At 38.7% G+C, this 21,813-nt stretch overlaps 1 protein-coding gene across 1 annotated transcript in view; it reads right to left on the bottom strand.

Moving 5' to 3' along the window:
• Nucleotides 1-16,486: 16,486 nt before the first annotated feature.
• NEXMIF (neurite extension and migration factor) overlaps nt 16,487-21,813 on the bottom strand; it is a 216,412-nt gene continuing 211,085 nt past the window's right edge. Inside the window, exons 3-4 of the mRNA XM_054579573.1 lie at nt 17,164-21,523; nt 16,487-16,580 (exon numbers count right to left, since the gene is read on the bottom strand). Of these exons, the coding sequence (XP_054435548.1) occupies nt 16,487-16,580; nt 17,164-21,523 (4,454 nt within the window). The remainder of the gene's footprint in view (nt 16,581-17,163; nt 21,524-21,813) is intronic.

The raw sequence follows: 21,813 nt of genomic DNA, 5'->3' as shown, positions 1-21,813 counted from the left end.
TCTAATTATATCATCCTCCTACATTTATTAGCTGCTATTCTTCTGTAAGAAATAACTCTTCCTTAAAATTTTTTTCCTAGATCGAGTATCTTAATGATATCACTCTCAGGGAGTTAAGAATGTATAATGGTAATACCGTACTAGTAACATTGTTTTAAAGTATTTAAATCTTATTTTTATGGAGATCTTTCTTTTTTTTAAATATTTTTCAAAGAAGATGAAAACATTTTTTAATAAATTTATTTTGCTGCATTATGGTCAAATAGTCAGTCATACTATTTATAAGGATTTTGATTATCTTGAAGTCAAAACAGAATTTTGAAGGAATTTTACCACTGCATTTTTTCCTTCAAACTGACTTAGTTAATTTTTTTTAGGTATGTAAAGGTAATTCAAAGTAATTGTTAGGAAACAGATCAGGAAAGTACTGTTTATTTTTAATGACAATGTAGTACTACTCTATGTACGAGCATATAAAAGTTTATTTAACTACTTCTTAATAAATGGAGATTTAGATTGTTTCCAATCTTTTGCCATTGTTAACAGTAATGCTTTAAATATTCTTATACATTTCTTTTGTGAACACATTGGAATTGATCTTTAGGTATTCCTAGGCCCCAAGATATTTTATTTAGAAATCTTTTAGCTGTTACCAAACTGAATACCATAAAGGTAATGCTCTTGACAGCAAAGCACAGAGTGTTAATTTCTCTATATTCTTATAATCCACTGTGTTGTTATTTTAAAACTCTGCTGAAAGGCAAAAATATATATCTTGGTAATTTTTAATTGCATTTATTTTATCATTAGATTGTGTACTTTTTCATCTGTATGAAAAGTATTCATACATAGTTTACTATGTTAACTCCTATGTTTTTCTCACTTTTCTATTAAGTTTTTGGTTATTTCTCTTAGTAAATATATGTGAAGTAAACTAGTTTTTTGCTGTATGTGTTACAAACTTTTCCCCAGTTTCTCATTTGCCTTTTGATTTTATTTATAGTATTGTCCCATGCAGAAAGAAACATATTTTTATATAGTCAAATGCATCAACTTTAAATCTTCTTGTACAATAGCTTCATTATTTTGTTTAGGTTTTTTGAAATATAATGTACATAACAGTGCATGTTTCACATATATTATAAGTGTGGTTCAATGGAGGACTTCCAGTCAAGATGGCAGAGTAGGTAAATGCCATGCTCACATTTCTCCACAGTCATATCAAAATTACAACTAATTACAACTCTGTGAAAAGCAGTAGAGATTACATCATAGAAAGACAGAAGGCTGCTAGAGACCAAGACTTGCTGCTCTTAAGGGGTCAGTGCACAAACTCACTAGCTTACAAACTCACTTGTTCTAATCTCAGGTGCCAGGGACACATGGGGGTAAACTAAATTGACTAACTTCAAAGAAAGCACTGGAGAGGCAGGGGTCAGGGCCAATCTTTCTGTGGAAAGAAGTGCTGGCAGGGAGGTACCGCTGTTTTATTGAACTCTCCTTCAACCCAGCATGCTCACTGTAAGCAGACACCAAATCTGTGTTCTTCATTAACCTGGCCCACACTGTTCACTTTGCCCTGGTGATTCCCTGAGACCCTGCCTCACCCATCTTGCTTGCTTTACCCTCTCCCAGAAACTCCTCCACATGAACAGTCTGCCTCAGCTCATGTTGAGGACTTTCCCAAAATCTTTCCAAGGTCTACGAAACCGGAACAAGCAGCAGCTGGTTTTGGAATGCATTGTATCTCTTGTCCCAAGACAAGAAGTAAGTGGTCCCAAGCTCAGCACAAGCAGTGACCAGTCTCGACCTGCATTGTACCTCCTATCAGGAGGCCCTAAGACTGACATAAGTGGTGGCTAGTCATGGCCTGGAACGTAGCTCCAACTAGCAGCCAGAAGCCCAAAACAAGTGGTGGCTGGCCTCATCTAGTATCATGGTGCCCACCAAATTGTCCCAAACCTGTCATTCATGGCAGCCAACCTTGGTTCACAGGGTAGCCTTTCACAAGCACCTCCAAGCTCAGCATAAGTGGCAACCAAACACAGACCACTTTATAACCTCTGTCAAGTGGCCCTAAGCCTGGCACAAATGGTGGCTAATATTGGCCTGACCTGGAGCCCCTTCCAAGAAACTTCAGTCCCAACACACCCAGTGGTCAACCTCAGACCACACCAGAACACCTTCCAACCTGCTTCACAAATGAAAAGGGCTGACTTGCCTGGCACCAGATCCCTGCTAAAACAACTCCTATTATGTGTAGTCAGGCTTCTCACAACAGCTCATCTGCTGTAGTGTGGCCAGCCTTCAAAGCTTGTCAGCCTGAGGGTTGAGACCACTTCCTGACATGCCAACAGCAATCGAGGCCCAATTGCTACAGGAGAGCACACACAACCCACTCAAGGGACACACTTGGCTCAAGTAATCAGGAAGACTGCAACAATAGACCCCACAGGACATCTACATAGGCCACTCTATAAACACTTGGAGAAACAGAAGATCTACCTAATACAAAGAAACACAGGGAGGAAGCCAAAATTAGAAAACAAAGGCATGTGTCCCCAAATGAAAAAACAGGACAAAACTTCAGAAAAGGACTAAACGAAATAGAGACAAACAATTCACCAGAAACAGAATGCAAAACACTGGTTATAAGGATGCTCAATGAACTTAAGGGGAAGAATAGATGAATTCAGTGAGAACTTACACAAAGAGATAGAAAACATAAGAATCAGTGAGAAATGAAGACTACAATAACTTAAAAGAAGAACAACAGAGACAGGAAGTGAAGCCTGCATAGCATCTGGTGGTGAAAGTTGGTGAGAATTTAGTCCTTCTGGGAGAATCAGAACACAGCCACACAGGGAAGAGCACTCCTATTGTTACAGCACCAGCCTGGGGAGTTCATGGTCTGGATTCTGACTGCTGGAAAGGCCATGCTGTTGCACTTAGGTTCTGCAGAGGTGGCTGCTGGCTACACCCAGCAGTGACTTTAAGGAGCTCTCTATTTTCTGGGGAAGCTTTTGGTAGATACCCATACAGTGACAAAGCTGTGTGGCTTGGGAAAGAGGACAGGTCTCCCATACCTCCAGTGCACAGCCAGGGCCCTTTGCCCCACATTTTGAGCTACTTGGCCTACTTCCTCCTGCTGAGTTTGAAGGCAGAAGGTAGCTGCACAAGACTGGGAATTTCAGCCCTGTCCTGATGGGTTTGGTGTCGTAGGGGAGTCATACCAAGCTGGGAGTTTCTGCCCCACACTACTGGGTTTGAAGCCCTTGTTGAGGAGAGACTTCTGTTCCTGCCTTACCTGGTTTGGTAGTGCGAGGGGCCGTGGTTTCACACAGAGTTGGGATTTTTGGAATGTGTCTCCCGGGGAGGCTTGTGTCCATGAGCCAGATGGTCCAGTGCTAGACTGCATGGCTACATTACAGGGAGGCAAATCCAACCTGCCCTGTTAGTTCAGCCCACACTACCCCAGGAAGGAGAGAAAGTGCCTGTCTCCTTTCTAAGGTTTGTGGGCACCACCCCCAAAGTAAAACTGTTTAGATCAGCCCTGGCAAGTCCTGAATAACCCCACTGGGCACAGGTCTGTGGAAAGAAGAAAGAGCAGCTCAGAGTGGGGATTTTCAATCTGTGAGACCCTTGGATGTTATTGTCTGGGACCAGGATGAACAACTTAACTTCCTCCTGCGGGATGGGCCAGCATCATCCCCAACAGGAGACTCTTTTGTTCTGACTTTCTGAGCCCAGGGTAGCTAAGCTTGTTCTTGCAAAGAGGATTGCTTGTTGTACCCAACCTGAATCTACAGTGAGCTCCACTAGGAAAAACTAGAGTTGGAGACTCTGGCAGAGACTGAGAGGTTTGGCTTTGAGGCAGGGACTACTTCCAATCATTGAGAGCCTGACTGCATAACCCCAAAATAGAGGACTCACTCGCCCTATCTCGACTAGCTTGGGCTCATCCTACAATTTCTCACTGAAAGACTTTGGAGGAAGACTAGGTAACCTCAGGGGGAGGCAGAGCAGCATAAAGGTAGAGACAGACCTCACAGAGCCTCACTTCTTTTACAGACCTACTCCAGCTCTAAGCAAGAAGACGCCGTGCTTTTTACACAGATTGGCCCCTCAAATGCACACACAGGTCCAGTAGACACAGACACAAACAATGAACAGTGTGCTAGATCCAGACAGTAGCCCAAGGCTGATTATATACAACATCTGAGAACAAACTGTACTTGAACCCCACCCAAGTGGAACCCAGAGCTAACACAACCAGTGGTGGGCTTCAGATCACACCACGGCTCAACCCAACTACCCATACAAGCAGCAAACCAAAGGGGAATTCTGGCAGGCACTAGGCCTTGCTGGGAACAACCCTGCCTTAGGAGGCAGTCCTTGCACGGTGTCTCATACACAGTGATCAGCATTTACCCATATAATCTCCCAACCTGAAGGGTTGACTTTACACACAAAAAAGTCAACAACATTAAAGACTAACCTACAACAGGGGGTGCACATGATGCACAAGAAACATTCCTGGGGCATGGAGCTCAGACAATCTAGAAGACTGTGTCACTGAGCCCAACAAGACACCTTCATCATGAAGCCATCAAAACAAGTTTGGGAATCATAGCAGATCTACCTAATACACAGAGACCAAGTGGAGAGACAGTGAAAAATGTCACAAACAAAAGAATAAGAGACATCCCCAGAAAAAGAATTAAAAGAAGTAGATGAAATGGAAGCAAACAAAATACCAAATGCAGAGTTTAAAATAATGGTTATCAGGATGCTCAAGGACATTAGAGAAAGAACAAATGATCTCAGTGAGAACTTTAACAAAGAGATAGTATTTAAAAAAACATGGAAACCGTAAAAAAGAACTAGTCCGAAATAAAAAATACAATATCTGAAATGAAGAAAACACTAGAAGGAATCAACAGCAGGTAAGATGAAGCAGAAGATCAAATCAGCACATTAGAAGACAAGATACAGCCCTAGCTGGTGTGGCTCAGTGGATTGAGCACCAGCCTGTGAACCAAAGGGTCGCTAGTTCAATTCCCAGTGTAGGCCACATGCCTGGGTTGCAAGCCAAGTCCCCAGCAGGGCGCATGTGAAATGCAACCACACATTGATGTTTCTCTCCCTCTCTAGAAATAAATAAATAAATAAAAATCTAAAAAAAAAAAAAGACAAGATGCAGTAAGCATCTGAGGAGAGCATTGAAAGAAAGAAAGAAAGAAAGAAAGAAAGAAAGAAAGAAAGAAAGAAAGAAAGAAAGAAAGAAAGAAAGAATTAAGATAAAGAAGAAAAGTCTAAGGGACCTCTGAAACAACATCAAGTGTAACAACATCTGCCTCACAGGGGTATCAGAAGTAGAAGAGAGTGGGGTTTGATTTCTTCAAACCTATTTGAAGAAATAATGGCAGAAAACTTCCCTGTCCAGGTGAAGGAAAAGTCACCCAAGTTCAGGAAGCACAGAGATTCTCAATTAAGATAAACCCATAAAACCAGCACCAAGACCCATCATAATTAAAATGGGAAAGGTTAAAGACAACAAGAGAATCTTAAAGGCAGCAAGAAAGACACAGTTACCTACAAAGGACTTCCCATAAGGCTGTCAGCTAATTTCTCTACAGGAACACTTCAGGTCAGAAAGAATTAGCAAGAAATATTCAAAGTGATGAAAAACAAGGACTTTCAACCAAATTACTCTACCCAGCAAGACTACCATTGAAAATTGAAGGCAAAATAAAGAGCTTCCCAGACAAAAAAAAAAAAAAAAAGGCATGAGTAGTTTATTACCATAACCAGCACTTCAAGAAATGTCAAAGGACATGCTTTAAGAAGAAGAAGAAGAATAGAGAGAGAGAGGAACACAGGTATAAAGGAGAAAATGGCAATAAATTAGCACCTATCAATAGTAACTTTAAATGTAAATGGATTAAATGCTCCAATCAAAAGACATATGGTAGCTGAATGGATAAGAAAACATGATCCACATATATGTTTCTACAAGAGACCCACCTCAGAATAAAACATTCCCACAGGCTCAAAGTGAAAGTATGGAAGAAAATATCTCATGCAAATGGAAATGAAAAAAAAAGCTGGGGTAGCAATACTTATGTCAGACAAAATATACTTTAAAACAAAGGCTATAGTAAGAAAGAAGGACACTACATAATGATAAAGGGAACTATCAGGAAAACACTTGTACACATCTGTTAAACAATAGCTACTTAAAGACTATTAGTTGTGTGATGCTAAGGAAGTATACTTTACCTCAGTGTGTCCCAGTTTTCTTAAATGTAAAATAAGGAAGATGCCTCCCTTGCAGGGTTGTTATGAGGAATGATAATTCATGTAACATGCCTGGAACATAGACAATAAATAAATGAGAGTTATTATCTTGGATCAGTAGAGAGGAATAGATAGACTAAGAAATGTCATTTTATGTGGGGAAAATGTTTTGGGGAATTCTTGTCCCTAATGAAAGAGTTTCTAATCTGTGAATCCTCTGCAATACTATGAAAAATTCTGAGTATGTTGCTTTTTCTGGAGTGAAGGCTGATTGATTTTATTAGACTGTTTAACTGACTGACAGCTGTAAGAGCAGAAGGGGTAGAGGGATGAAAGAAGGGGAAGGTATTAGTCAAAGAACATATATGCATGACCCATGGACACGAACAACGGTGTGGGGACTGCCTGAAGCATTTGGGGGGCGGGGAAAAGGAGGGTGTGGGAGGAAATTGGGGCAACTCTAGTAGCATAATCAATAAAATACTAAAAAAGAAAAAAATCCTTGGATGTGAAAAGAATGTTCAATAACTACAACTCCAAATACTTTAAATAGAATACTGTATTAAAACAGTGTCACAGTTACTCCTCCTCCAAATTAACTCCAATTGAAAGTTCAACTCCAAGAAAAATTTAAAAATTCCTTTTGATGAAGGACCTGCCATCTTCTCCCTAAGCTCTGGTACTATCTCAACTTTGGCCAAGGAATAAAAAAAGGGATGTAAAATCACTGTGAAAAGAATGGGACCACTTTTCCACTCCAACTCTGCCATTAATTTAGTTCAAGAAGAATGTTTCTTTAAGACTGTGTTTACCAGAGTACACTTCTGAATCCTGCACAGAGTGAAGAAAATGTATTTGTAATCTCTATCACACAGGGAACTTGTAGAAATTTGGAGAAATAAAGCTTCAGAACATTAGAGGGCTCCAATCTTGGGGCCTTTAAATGTGCTGTCCCTCATTCTCTTTATCCCTGAAAGTCAAAATCTCTTTTTACATTTTCAGGTAATGATTCAGGAGCTTGCTTTTAGTGTCTCATAGCCTTTGGTGAAGAGAAAAGACAATGTAGTGCATTTTAATAAGGACTGTACGATTGTCTTTTGGTGTTCAAATCATCTTCTGTGATTTGATAATAGTTTTTATTTATTTTATTTTATTTTTTATAGTCTGCCAGCATTTATTTCAAATTTTAAACAACATAAAGCTGCTATTCTACATATTATTTGTAGCAGATATATAGTGAAAGTATGAAAATATAAACCACACTTTAAAAGAACCCTCATCAGAGATTATGTTTATTGATATTAGAGAGAGAGAAAGTGGGGGCAGAGAATAATGTGGGAAAGAAACAGATTGGTTGCCTCCCATAGGTGTCCTGACCTAGGTATGGAACCTGCAACCTAGGTATGTGCCCTGACCAGGAATCTATATCCACAACCTTTTGGTGTACAGGAGGATGCTTCTTCCAAATGAGCCACCTGGCCATGACTAGATCACACTTTTAATTATTGTAGTTTCACAGTGTATTTTAATAGCTGGCAGATCAACTTCTTTCTCTTTTTTCCCCATTGTTTTTATTCATTCTTATGCCTTTATTTCTCTGATGAATTTAAAATCAGTATGTTCATGGACATGGACAATAATGTAGTGATTAAAGGGGGGAGGAGGATATAAAGGGGATAAATGATAATTGAAAAATACAATAAAAAGATTCTATTGTAAAAAAATAAATAAAATCAATATGTTAAGTTTCAGAAAACATCTGGTGGGACTTAACTGGAATTGCATTTCATTTGTTGATTAATTGGGAAAGTATCCTTATCTGTACAATACTGTGCCATCTCATCCAAAAATACGACACTGTTCTTCATTTATTCAGGTCTGCTTTAGGTCTCCATTAATGCTTGGTTTTTTTCAACAAATAGGCCTTTTACAAGTGTATATTTATTCATATATATAAATATAAAATATGAACTGTTTTTATTATCCTTTCTAAATGAATATTGCTGAAAAAAGTAAAGCTATATTTTACATTTGTGACCAGATCACTAACTAAACTTTCTATTAATTGTAACAGATTTTTCATACCATGTGCTTGAAACGTTCAGATTTGTGTTATTTTTAAGTAATGAGAACAGTGTCACCTCCTTTCTATTATGTATCTATCATCTATCTATCTATCTACCTATCTAATCTACCCTCATTTCTTTATTGTGTTTTATTGCATTAGCTAAAACATTCAGTGGTTATCTTTTTTCAATTACATTTTACATTCAATATTATTTTATATTAGTTTCAGTTCTACAGCATAGTGGCCAGACTTCTATATAATTTATGAAGTGATTCCCTTAATGAGTCTAGTACTGACCTGCCATCATATGTAGTTATTACAATGTTATTGACTATATTCTCTATGCTGTACTTTTCATCCTCATGATTATTTGGCAACTACCAACTTGTACTTCTTAATTTCTTCACCTTTTTCACCTTTGTCCCCAATCTCCTTCCTGTCTGGCAATCATCACTCTGTTCTCTGCATGTAACTGTTTCTGTTTTGTTTTCCTGTTTATTTTGTTCTTTCAATTGCACATGTAAGTGTAATCAAATGGTATTTGTCTTTCTCTCTCTGGCTTATTTCTCTTAGCATAATACCCTTTAGGTCCATCCATGCTGTCACAAATGGTAAGATTTCATTTTTTTTTTTGTGGCTAATATTCCATTTTATATATGTACCACATCTTTATCCAATCATCTATTGGTGGACATTTAGGTTGCTGCCATATCTTGGCTATTGTAAATAATGCTGCAATAAACACAGGGGTGCATATATCTTTTTTTTTCATTGAACAATGTTTTATTTAACTTTATAACCCTGACATGGCAGAGTACATATAAGTTGACTGTTCAAAGAAAATTATCTTTTCAAATTAGTGTTTTGGATTTCTTTGGATAAGTAGCCAGAAGTGGAATTTCTGGTTCACATGAGAGATTTATTTTTATTTTTGGGGGAATCTCTGTATTGTTTTCCACAGTGTAAACTGGGATCACACCAGTTTACAATCCCGCCAACAAGGCATGAGGGTCTCCTTTTCTCCACATCCTTGCCAACATTTGTTGTTTTTTTTAATAATAGTTTTATTTTTAAATGTCTTTACTTAGCAAAATAAAAAGTTGGCAGCTCTACAGAGACTTCCAGCCATTTCTTTCCTGATTTAAAAATTTCCAGGTGTGAATTCCAAGTCTGGGTATCACTGAATTAGGACAATGTGTGTAAGAGTCCAGGCGAAGTACCACGAAAGCTTGAATGAAGGCAGTGTCAATGGAGATAGATAGGCAGGAAAACTGACCGTGGCCAATTGGATTTGAGGATGGAAGAGGAAGGAGTTGCTGGTGAATCTTTCTCTCTGGCTTAGATGAATGGTAGCACCGTTCACTGAACTAGAGCGCACTCAGAGGGTAAACGGATTATGAAATAACCTTGAAAAAATAAGTCTGAGTAACTTCCAGAATGTCCAAGTGGAGATAGGCAGCTTATAAAGGAAGATATAAGCTAGGAACTCAGGAGAAATTTTTGGGAATCTAGGTAGTAGTTGAAGTGGTGGATATAAATGAGATCATGAGCATCTTTCAATTTCTCTGAGTAATGATATTTAAGACTAAGGAAGTAGCTATTGGTTTGTGTGTACCGCATTGACTTTCCTGTGGGTTAGCCATGGTTCTAGGCTCTGATATGTGACTCCAGTTTTTTTAGACATATCAAATATTAAAATACTGAGCACAATGGAAATAGAATTTTGGAAAGTACTGATTAAAGAAAACAGGGTCCATGGGTGAATGGTAAGTAAAATTATGTAGGAACTGCCGGGAATTATGGAAAATCTGACATCTCTTGGGTACCAGGCAAATTAGCATTTATTACTTTCAATAAACAGCGTTGACACTTTGAGAGGACCGCATCTCTGCAGAATCCATCTAGACCACAAAACAAGGACACTGTTTGTTCTAAGGTCTTTGAAGATGGGACACACTGGAAAATGATTCCTCGGTTCAAGGGGCAGAAAAATTCCCTACAGAAAACTCTAGCTCAATGCTTCTCAAACTTTAACATGCACACAAATCAGCTAGGAATCTTGTTAAAATTCAGATTCTGATTCAGTAGAATTAGTATTAAGGCCTGGAATTCAGCATACCTAACAAGTTCAGAGATGATGGTAATGCTGCCACTCCTGCTCAAAGTGTTTCTCAAAGCATGGTTAGAACCTTTTTGGCAATTTGACAGTAATTAGTCGACTTGTGTCACACAGAGTACTAAATTTTTGCAATTCTTTTCTTTTTCCCTATGTTTGTTTTAAATTGTCATTTTACATGTTGACATGAATACATTAGGGCTGTTGTTTTGCATATTTTTTCCTTTTCATTTCAAAATTCATTCTTATTTTGTTTTATGATAGTATCAGTCTGTGATGGATTTGAGGAAAAAAATTGGTACCTCACTATGGATAGTTTGAGAAACACTGCTCTAGACAATGAAGCATTTTTTATTTGGGACATAGAATTTAATTAGAAATGGTTTGATTTCTGTTACATATGATTCTAAAGCAGTATTTTAAACTTTTCTTTTTATTTATTCCATAAACAATAACAAAATTCAGCTAGGTAACATTATGACAGTTTCACCATACACTCAGTCACAAATATTTAAAACCTTTGCAACAAGAACAACAAAACCAGAGGTGTTACAAGAATAATTTACAAGAAAATCTATAAAACAGCAAGAAGCTCACAAATGTTCATTTTCTTTTGCACAAGATCACTATACTCTTTCACAACATGTTTTGTGTTACAAAATTCCCAACAAAAGTGTATTTTTTCTTTGTATTGTGGTTTCTAAAACCAGAAACTTTGAAGTAAATATCCTTTTATTAGCACCTAGTGGTGCACAAAAGGAAAACTCTCACATACAGACACTTCACAGCACTTTTCTAAGAAAAATATACACTTACAAAATATGTTACAAATTGGCACACTTAAAAATATACAAGATTTTGTAGGCGTCTTAAGACTGATCCTTAAGCTTTATACTTCAATTGACTCTACAGATTATTTATAAAACTTAACTCTAAAAGAAAAAAGGCAAATAATTTCCTAACTTTTTAAGGTTGGAGTGTCATATATCAAACAGAAACTCAGGTTACATTCATGAAAAGGGCCTCTAACATTTTTATTTTAAATTTTCTTAAATATTTAAGGGGTTTGGGAGAAGAGGAAAATGGGGATAATAGTATTTTTTTAGCACCATAAATCAGTAACTTACCAAAGAGGTGCATTTAGTTTTATGGAAATTAAATTAAGGACTAGTACATTCAAAACTCTGTAGGCATCAAACCCTAGTCAGTGCTACAGGTATCCCAGTAGAGCATCTTAAGCTTTCTCACCCCTCACTGGGAGTCAAAAACAAAAGGCCTCTTCTAGTTTTCATTCTAAGCCTTTTCCTTTGTGCTGTAAAACTAGGTGTCTCTCAAAGAGGCAAAGTGATTTAAATATCTCCTTTCTTCTTTTTGAGGGGGATGTCTTTTTAAGACTCAGAAACCAGTGAGCCTGTTAGATGGACATACAGCCTGTCTCTCTCATGTTGCTGAGTGTTAATGTTAGTATCTATTTACCCAGATACTGATTTAAAAAGCTCATTCATACCTTCAACTTTGTACTAAGCTTCTCTCTTTTACATTGTCCTTCTCTAATGTTTTACATCTTAGTTATGATTCTGAAACCAAGAGTACATCTCAAGTATTATGTAGCTGTAATGGGGGCTCTGCTTGATGACTGTAGTTACTGATTAACACTCTGAGTAAAAAATAATGTGCCTTAAAGGATAGCCTGAGTACTGTCATCAAAACAATGCTATGCTGGCTGAGGACTCTCAAGCAGGTGACAGTGTTTCCCAAGTTTAAACAGCCAAGACAATTTTTTCCTCTTTTATTCAGGTACTTGAGACACCTTTACAAAATCCCTGGCCTACATTGTATTGACAAGCTCCCTATTTGACTGATTACTAAAATGATTGATTTTGGTACTAAACCTTCTAAACATAATGATTTGCTCAGTGAATTTTATTTAGAAAAGAAATTGCACATTAGTTTTATTTAATAAAAAAGACATATTTCTATAGTGGTGGGTAGTCATTTTAAAAATCCATAAGTGAAAACAAAAACTCCTTATATTAGTTAATTTCTCAACAAACGTTTCTATGTTCTAGCACTAGTTAGGACTAGCTAGTGCTCCATTCTTCTCTTCAGTGCAGAAACTTAGCTCTCTTCAATTCTTGGAACTGTTCTGAGAGCATCTGTAAATTGAAGATGTGGCAGATCTGCATCAAAATGGTTCAACTTGGTAAGAGCAAGCTTGGTTAAGAGGTCCTTGGATATGGTTTTTCTCCTTTAGGCAGTAAATGCTGATTACAACCCACTAAACTGGAAATTCACTAAAACTGCAGAACCTCACCCAACAGAACACAGGATGCTAGCCAGAATTGTTTACAGCTTGTGAAGCATCCTTTATGCTTCGTTATGCACACACTTACCTCCCTCCCTTTAGCACAGATACAGATGCATTCCAGCAAAGGACAAGTTCAGAGAAGATGAAAGTTGTCACAAAGCCCACCTAGCACCAAGGACTTCAGGGAGATAGCTAAAGAAGTGATGGTCAAGGTAGTGCAGGATGTCTGCAAATGTTAGGAAATGGTAAGGCCTTAACATAATTGCACAGAGTAACAAGAAGTCAGAAGAGAAAGATGGGAGCAAGCAGCATAGGAAGGTGGTATATGACACCAGAGAGGCCATTGGTTCACGCAGTTATCACAGCCCAAATATAACCCCAAAGTCTCAAAGAGCCTTGGTCAACACCACTGTTTTAACACCCTTCTTCACACAGTCCAGCACCTAACCAGGGTAGAAAGGGGATCAGATCTATTCTTACAGATTTTCAAGGAAAAGGAATTTCCAAGTTTCCTCAGTCACGTGACATTATTCTGTGTGTGTGTGTGTGTGTGTGTGTGTGAATATGTTTAAAATTAGATTTGAAAGTGATCAAAGCAGTTAAAGCTAATTAGGAGTGAGAAGTTCTCTGAATTTCCATAAGGAAGTAGCCTGGTTAACGTTCACATAGGCTGACCCTTTGGGGAGGTGGAATATGAGATTATAAAAGAAAAAAATTGTAAGACCAAGGACTCAGATTAAACAAGAAGAATAAGAGAGAATACCATTTCCAGGAAACTAAAAATTAAATGGGATTCATTTGGGAAGGCATTAATAGGAAGCTGCTTCTCAGAGAGAAGAGGTTTATAGGTAGTGACAGTCAGGAATTTCAGGAATTTTCCTCAGACCAAGGAAACTTTCATATATCTGACTTGAGATATCAGTGTTAGGGCAGAACACTATTTTTATATCACTGGTCCTTACTCCACTAAGGCAGCTGGTTGAATAAGAGATCTCCAAAACGTCAGTCCTACTATGTTGTCAGGAAAAAAAAGAATTTTCAGAGGAGAGACAGGATCAATAAAGCCCTAAAAACTGAAGTCAGAACATCATGTTCTGATGGGGATATTAAGTATAATTAAGAGAATAAGCATCTCATGACATGTCCCATTGATCATTACTCAAACTCAGTTTCTTGTTATATTCTAATAGAAAGTGATTGGTTACCAGTCACTAATTTATATGTTAAAAATGTATAATATACTGCAGGCCAATTTAAAAAAGGTCCTTAAAATGGCAATTGTTTTTGGAGAAAAGAATGAATCATGCCCTAGAGTTGGCTCCTAGTGAGCTCCACGGGAGAAACTAAAAGAGCATCTATTGCAAAGGACTAATGACAGCCAAGATCTGACAAGAAAATTGTTTGTTTCCAGCAGTTTCAGGTTGTCCTTCTGTCCCACCCACCCATTCTTGAAAGCTGAACTGATACTGAGAAAAAACTGGACAACTGCTCCCATATTTATTTTTTATAAAACACATTGTACTCATGGAACATTTTTATTTATTTCTTCTTTTAATTGCCAGCAGGTGACTTTGAAGTCTGGAGTCGTGAGGATCACAATATAGGCAGAGTTGGTGATTCCAAACCAAAATTCAGCTGCAAAATAGAAAAAACAAAAACAAAACAAATACCAGCTCCTAGGAACCAGCCATAGAATTCAGTGCAAACAGCGAGCTATCAGAGTGGGGGAAATAGAAGAAAGTGTTCTAGTTGGATTATTTTCCCTTTTGGATGGCAGCTGCAGAGCAGGAGACATTTCATCTGGTGCCTTTTGAGTAACTAATTTTCCAGGGCTCACCACACACAGACCATCAAAGCCTAGAAATAGGCCTGAAGCAGCTTCACAAAATGCTCCTCACCCACTCATCCCTACAGATACACACAATCACACCATCAAAAACACAGGTTTGTTCACTTTACAACCTAGCTATAAGTAGTAGAGCAGGCTGGTGAAACGAATCATGGACCGGGAAGTGTGTATACCAATACATGTGACAGGCTTCCATCCATTTCTCTCTGACTACTTTCAAATGTTTTTCTCTGTTTCTGAATATATTTAGGTGGCAATAACTAGGTAGATTCATATTTTGCTTAAATTTTCCTTCTGAAATATCTTCCCCCTTTTTTTAAAATCCCCTTTTCCCCCACCCACTTATTCTCCACCCTTCCACCCACAGGCTATATATTCAAAAGTTAATAGGTGCGTAATAATATTAGTAAGAATAGTAAGGTTAACAACAACAACAACCAACAACATTAATAATATTAATCCCCTATATCTGTATAGCACTTTACGATCTACAAAGCGCTTTCACATCCATTATCTCATCTGTGCCATAATGCATCAGTCATCAGACACACAGGCCTTCAACTGTGCAAGGAAAATAGATCAAATGTTAGAAGTAAGTGGTAAATAAAGGGGAAGAAAAAGCTAGTAGTGAGGGATGTTGGAGCTGTGAAATTTACAAAAAGGGGGTGGGACAGAATAAAAAAATGTGATTTCAAAAATATATGTAAAAAAATTGAAATTTAAGTTTAGTGTGTGGCATCAAATACTAGTCATCCTCAGACTAAGTATATATGGCCCAAATCAGTCATTACTATAAATCGTTAGTTGATCTGATATATATATCATAGCAATTGTACCGAAATGTCTTAACATTTTCTTTGAATAACATTAGCATTGCAAGATTAAACACTTAAAGAACAACTAAAGCCATGATATGAGTGCACTTTTGACAAAACTGGAGTAAAACATGTAGGAAATAAATAAAAGCAATCTATGTACTTCATTTATCATTAGCGTTGATTTTATAGTTATTTTATAATTTATTCCAGACTATTATAAAATATATAAAACTGAGATATAAAGTATCAGCAATATAACTTTGCACTTTAAATAATTTTCAGCTACAGATTTTGCTTTTAGAAAACAAACTTTAAATCAGCTGTTTTATTTCCTTGTAAAAGGTTCTATAAATGTATATGCTTGGGTCCCTGATGGACTTAGCTGTTGTGACTTCCAGACTTTTCCAATGTTTTAACCCTCAGGCAATGGAACAAACAAACCTTTATTGTGCCATGTTTAATTCTTCATGTTTCCACACAGGACAGTAGAGCTTAAAACATTTAAATAATGTATGTATGCACATATATATATTTAAAAATTCATTAATGATCTTTAAACTGTGGGGTGAATCTGTGAGATGAGGTAAGGAAATTTGGCACATTTCAAACAGTATCTTTTAAGTTTTGGTAAATTATGTAGCACAACATATTTTTCCACTGTGATCTATAGGTGCTATCCACATAAGGTGGGGGTGGTTAATAGCAAGAGTCACTGGAATGCTTCTAGTAAATCAACAGGGACAAGCTCCCCAAATACTCACAACCAAATGTTGATATAGAAGTAAAAATATATACAATAGAGTCACTTGTTTGTAGTTTGGCACAATGTTTTCCTTTTTTTCCCCTTGGGCAATAGTGCATAAACTACTTGTGCAACTGTGTGACTTTTAAAGTCTTTTACATAGAATATCAGATTAAAGTTTGTTTCCAAAGACTTATTCCCACACTTTAAAATTCTTTTCTTTAAGCACTTACATGTCAACATACATACCACAAGGCATATTTTGAAAGAAATAAAATACAAACATCAAATGTCTTTCTGGAAAATGCGAGCCTCTTCTTCAAATACAGGTAAAACCCAAAATGCTGTTTCTGCTTTTAGGAGATTGTAGTCGGAATCCCTGCAGAAAAACCAAACAATTCATGCCATCTTAGTTAGTTTTACTGTATGTCCCACAAAGGGATCATAAAATCTAAATCTTTTTATATCATAGTAGATGTCATATAATACAGAAAAAGATACAAATAGCAGGGGGCACTAGAAAGCATGTCTACTTGCTGAATGATGAAATTTTGTTTTCCAAATTACATTCTTTTTGCTTAAATGATCTTGGCTTTTAATTCTTCTGTTGAAAATTTTCTCTCTGCAAAACCCTTCCCTTCCCCAAGATTACTCAAGAGCACATTTTAGTTCTATTTTCTCAATAAGTAAAAACTAATATTGAATAGCAGAAAAAGTAGCTTTGTTAGAGCTTGTACTTAGCCAAGACACAACCAAATTACCTTATCTTTTGGGTGGCTTAAAGGTATAGGGATTTTCATGCACTTGAATCTTTTTTTTTTTAATTTGTAAAATAAGGGAATTGGGCAGTTTCTTTCATGCAAACTTTTGCTTTCAAGAGGGGAAAAATGACAGACTGAAGGCTTAGCAGGCAGTAGAAAAGCTAAGGGTGCATCATCTCAGCCATTTTGGTGCAGTATTACCTCAGTTTTTCAAAAGAAGCTGTCCCAGCCTCATCCTTGTGGACCTGTTCTCGCTCCGTGCGCTTTCCCTTACACTTCTCATCTCTCAGGGCCTTGGAGCTGGATTTGTGACGATATAACTTTTTGTGTGTTGGTCCATTATTGCCTAAAGTGCTCAGGTTATTATACTTTTTATCAAAGAAGGCAGAGCGAGAGTCCTCATTATAACCAGGCATGTTTGCACGACCAGGATCGCCTATTGCTGCTTTCCCATTGCTTTTACTCACACCCTTGGTGGACCTGTGATTCTTAGTGGCTCCTGGTGACCCGTTGTTGACTTTTTTCTTAGATTCCTGTGGTGTCCCAGCCAATATTTTGAGTGTTTTTAATTTTAGACTATTGGACTCAGGGGAATAGAATATGTTGGGGTCCCCATGGTGCTGCATGGGTTCCCAAAGGGGCTCTATGGAGGCCATCATGAATCTCTGCACATCTGCCATACCAGAGGCAATGTTGGACAAGATATAGGAAGGCTCTTGAAATTCCCGCTGGTCATCATCTAGGAGGTTGTTGGTGTTGGTGCCCATGCTCATGTCGCTCCAGCTTGGGCTGTTGTCTTTCCCCAAAGCCCAATCTCCAGAAAGTCCCTTCTGACTTGGCATCTTCATAGAGGCCCCAGGATCACCATGTTGGATACATTCAGTCAGTGTCTTCCCTGTGGAGGATATGCTGTTGATTTGACCTCCCCCGTGGCCAATGTCAATTTGCATTTTCTCTCCATTGATTGCAGCCATGTATTTCCCTTTCTTTGTTGACTTAGAGACCTGGCGGAAGGTTTTACCAGATGGCTTTTCAATCCCTTTGCTGGTGGCTTTGGGGGATTTTTTCCTGGTGTTTTTCTGAGAAGAGCTTTGGTTCATAGCCCCGCTCTTGTTGGGTGAACTTTTCTTTCTTGCTTTTGAAACTTTGTTGTTAGTATTCACTTGACCAGATGGATCATTAAAAGTTGATACGCAAGGGGTTTTTTGGAGCAGGCTGACAGAATCCTCATCATTGAACATATGGAACTGAAACTGATGGTTATTTAAAGAAAATCCTTCCTCCACTTGGACTTGCTGTGAAAGTGTACTGCAGTCCCACTTGATCTTCTCCACATTGCCTAGTGGTCCTGGGACACCCTCTTGGAACCCTTTCAGAGTTCCTAATGTCTTTGTACTCTCACATCTGGTAATTTGAGGGGAAATACTGGGGGTGTCAGGTGGGGACATCTCTGAGAGGGAAGAGTGGCGAAATTTGTCAGGAGTGAAGTTGGAGATATCCAGGAGGTCAGTGGACTCCTTTAGTGGTGCTATTTCATCAGTGTTCTGCTGGATCACCAGCTTGGGGCTGCAATGGGCCAGGAAGTCATCTGTGATATCATCATCACCATCCTTTTCACAGGACTTCAAGCTTAAAGAGCAATAATTGCTCGAATTGACAGAGAGTGGAGCCATGGAATCAAAGCTGAAGAGTTGGCCATCATCTATATTGACTGGGCCCTGTTGGAAAGGAAAGCAGATCTCTGCATTATTAAAGTGACATAATTGATAGGAGTCATCAGATGCAAGATGGGTGTCTTGCACAGAGGCATATAGGACCTTGTTGCAACTACTGCCACCGCTATTGAGGCAGATTGGATTGTATGGTGTAGCTGTGAGGTTATTTTCCATGGACACTACCTGGGAGACTCCATATTCACTGGATTGGGTTGGAGCTGTCTCACTTGAGACTTCAGCTATGAATTTCTGAGGACCAGAAGTAGGCTTGTTGGGCCACACATTCCCATAGTCGCTTGATTCCATTTTGAAGTTTGGGGATGACTGCTGTAGCTCAGACTCAGAAGGTGAGGAAAGTACACAGTCCTGAGAAGGCTGGAGAGGTGCAAATGATTTTTCTGTTTGGGGGAGGCTGCCTTCATTTTGTTCTGGAGAATGGTGAGTGAAGTATGAGATACCAGTATTATTTGACAAGTCAGAAGCATCTAACAATGTCTGCAGATATCCTCCAGGTATAACAGGTATATTTGTGGCAACATTAGCAGATGATAGAGGCATTTCAGAAGAGCAGGTTGTTGGTAGGAAGGTAGAACTCTTAGCAACCTTTGCCTCCTGAAATTCAGATAAATGGGGACTGTTTGAGGTCCCAGGAACAGCCTCATTATTTAAATTATCCTTGGAGGATCGGTCTTCCAAAAGAGGGCTCATTTGAACAATTGGCTTGTTTTCTTGCCCAGCTTTGAGTTTCTTAGATTTTAATCTGGCTTCACTTTTAAATTTGATTTTGTTGAGCACTCTTCTCTCTGGCCCCTTAAATTCTGTATCTTGCACTTTGAATTTCACTGAGTCTGGGCCTGTGATGTCATTTAAATGTGATCCATTTGCACAGTTGGGAGATTTCAGTGTACCTTTCAGGCTCCCATCTTCTTTATGACTACTAGTTTGCCTCTGATCATTGCAGAATGAAACTTGCTTACTACTTGCTGAAGTTTCCATGGATGGGATTCTTTGAATCCTGTGCCTGTTGCCAAGTTTAGATTTTCGTTTGCGTGTAGGTGGCAGAAATGACACCTCAAAGCTCCCTGATTCAAAGCTTTGCTTTGGGCATAAGTGTGTCTTGCTGGACTCTGTGCTGCTGTTTCTCTGCTTCTTCTTCTTCTGCCAGAAGCCCTTTAAGGGTGCTAGCTTTGCATATTTGTTTAGCTGATGCTCACTCAAATTCACTGTTGTCTCACTAGCATCCACCCTACCCAACTTCACCAGCATGTTCTTCTCACCTTTAAAGCGATTGATGATAATGTATTTGATAATTACAGGGGGCTCTTTACGGGTTACTTTTCTTCTTTTTTTGGGACACCATTCATCATCATCTTCCTCTTTGGAACCACCTGGCAGCCATTCCTTCCTCTCATTTACTTTTTCACCCTCTAGTGAATCAACATCATATAGATAATCTTCACTGTACCTGACTTTTCTTTTTGCTCGCAGACCATAGTTCTGCTGAGAAGAGGAGCTGCCAGAATTATTGTCCCGAGCCATATAGCGGCTACAGTCTTTGATCTCCCCCATGGCATCATAAGAGACCTCAATGAAGGAACTGTCATCACTGAAATTCCCTGATGCCTCTAAGGAATTGGCAAGATGGCCCTGCTTTGGATTCTTAAATTGCCCTCCCTCAGTCCCACTGCATGGTTTATTTAAGGCAGATTTTTCTCCATTATCCTTTCCATCTTTTTTCTCCACACCTTTGTCTTCCTGTCCTTCTTCTTTGCCTTTCTTCTTGTCCAGATTTTTATCTTCTTCCCCCCAGATGATGCTCATGTCAGGGACCTTGAATTGGGAAAGATCGCTGCTCTGCTTCAGGGTCCCAGTCTTAGACTCCCGCTTGGGGCAGGTAGTAAAGACACTGGGAAAGAAATTGAATTGGGCATCCTCCTGCATCAGAAGGGTGGTCTTATCTCGAACATTGTCCTGGAAGGACTCATATCGAATTTTCAGGGAACAGACATCACTGCCCAGTGTTGACTCATCATCATCAAACATGTAGTTATCCACATCTTCTTCAGAGAATAGGTTGACAGACAGCTCATTCTTGGAACAGAGGTCAAGTAGTTCAATTTTACTCTCACTAATGAAAGTCTCAAAGTAACCCCAATCCTGATTGGAATTTGCCAGTAAAGCCTCTTCTGTGTTGCACTTATCTAACAGTAATGCCTCATAATAACTTTTCTGAGCTGGATCCTCCAAGTCGATGTCAGGTTTCTCGGCTTCTCGTCTATCTCCCGCCCTTGATTTGTGTAGGGGGAAGCCCAGGAGCTGGTCTGAGAGCAGCTGCTCTCCATATTTCATGTTTTCTCCAGCATTAATACACTGAATCCCTATATCAGAGACTGCACAGGTTTCATAATCCCTATTTAGATCACCAACTTTTAAACTGATCCCAGGCTCAGGATCTATTGCATCCTTGGATTCCATGAAGCAGCCCAAGCAAGTCCGACTTGGCTGCATAAGGCAGTCCCCATTCAGAGCTGACATGCCTGCAGGCTCCATTATGGCAAATGAAGCTTTTTCACACTCATTGGGCAGTGACCATGTGTTCAGGCCTTTTCCAACACCAGATGTAAGGGAGATGGCATTCACAGAAGCACTATTAGCAGCATGCTCAGGTGCTTCAATCAGGCCTAAAGGAGAGGGAGGGCTCTGCATACAGGGCTTCTTGGAGGGCAGAGGCAAGAGACCCCTGGGATACATCAGGGTCTCTTTTTGAACCACTGGTATAGGCTGGACAGGTGCAGCAGCCTCTAGAGCTGCAAATGACTTCATTGCCATATCCTGGTTGTCTGAATCTAGAGAAAAGGGAAAAAATGACAGGAATAAAATTAAAGGTCTTAAACCATATTCATTAACTCTCTTTCCCATGGTCAGTTTCTGGTACTTGATCTTATTATATAAGCTAAGCCTCAGTTCCTCTAGCTTTAGAACAAGAAATTACAAAGTTAAAGAACAACCTTGATTTTAATCATCTATTCATGTGAGTAAGAAACATTTCTTAAGGTTCAACTTTTTATTCAGACAGGGACTTTCCTCAAAAATGGGGAAAGAATTGGACTGAGTGCATGATCAATGGGAAAGTCAA

The sequence above is a fragment of the Pteronotus mesoamericanus genome, unplaced genomic scaffold (genome assembly GCF_021234165.1).
Source record: "Pteronotus mesoamericanus isolate MK-2021 breed Mesoamerican mustached bat unplaced genomic scaffold, CSHL_Meso_final contig_55, whole genome shotgun sequence".
Taxonomy (NCBI): Eukaryota; Metazoa; Chordata; class Mammalia; order Chiroptera; family Mormoopidae; genus Pteronotus; species Pteronotus mesoamericanus.
This window is presented reverse-complemented; position numbering and strand designations above follow the sequence as displayed.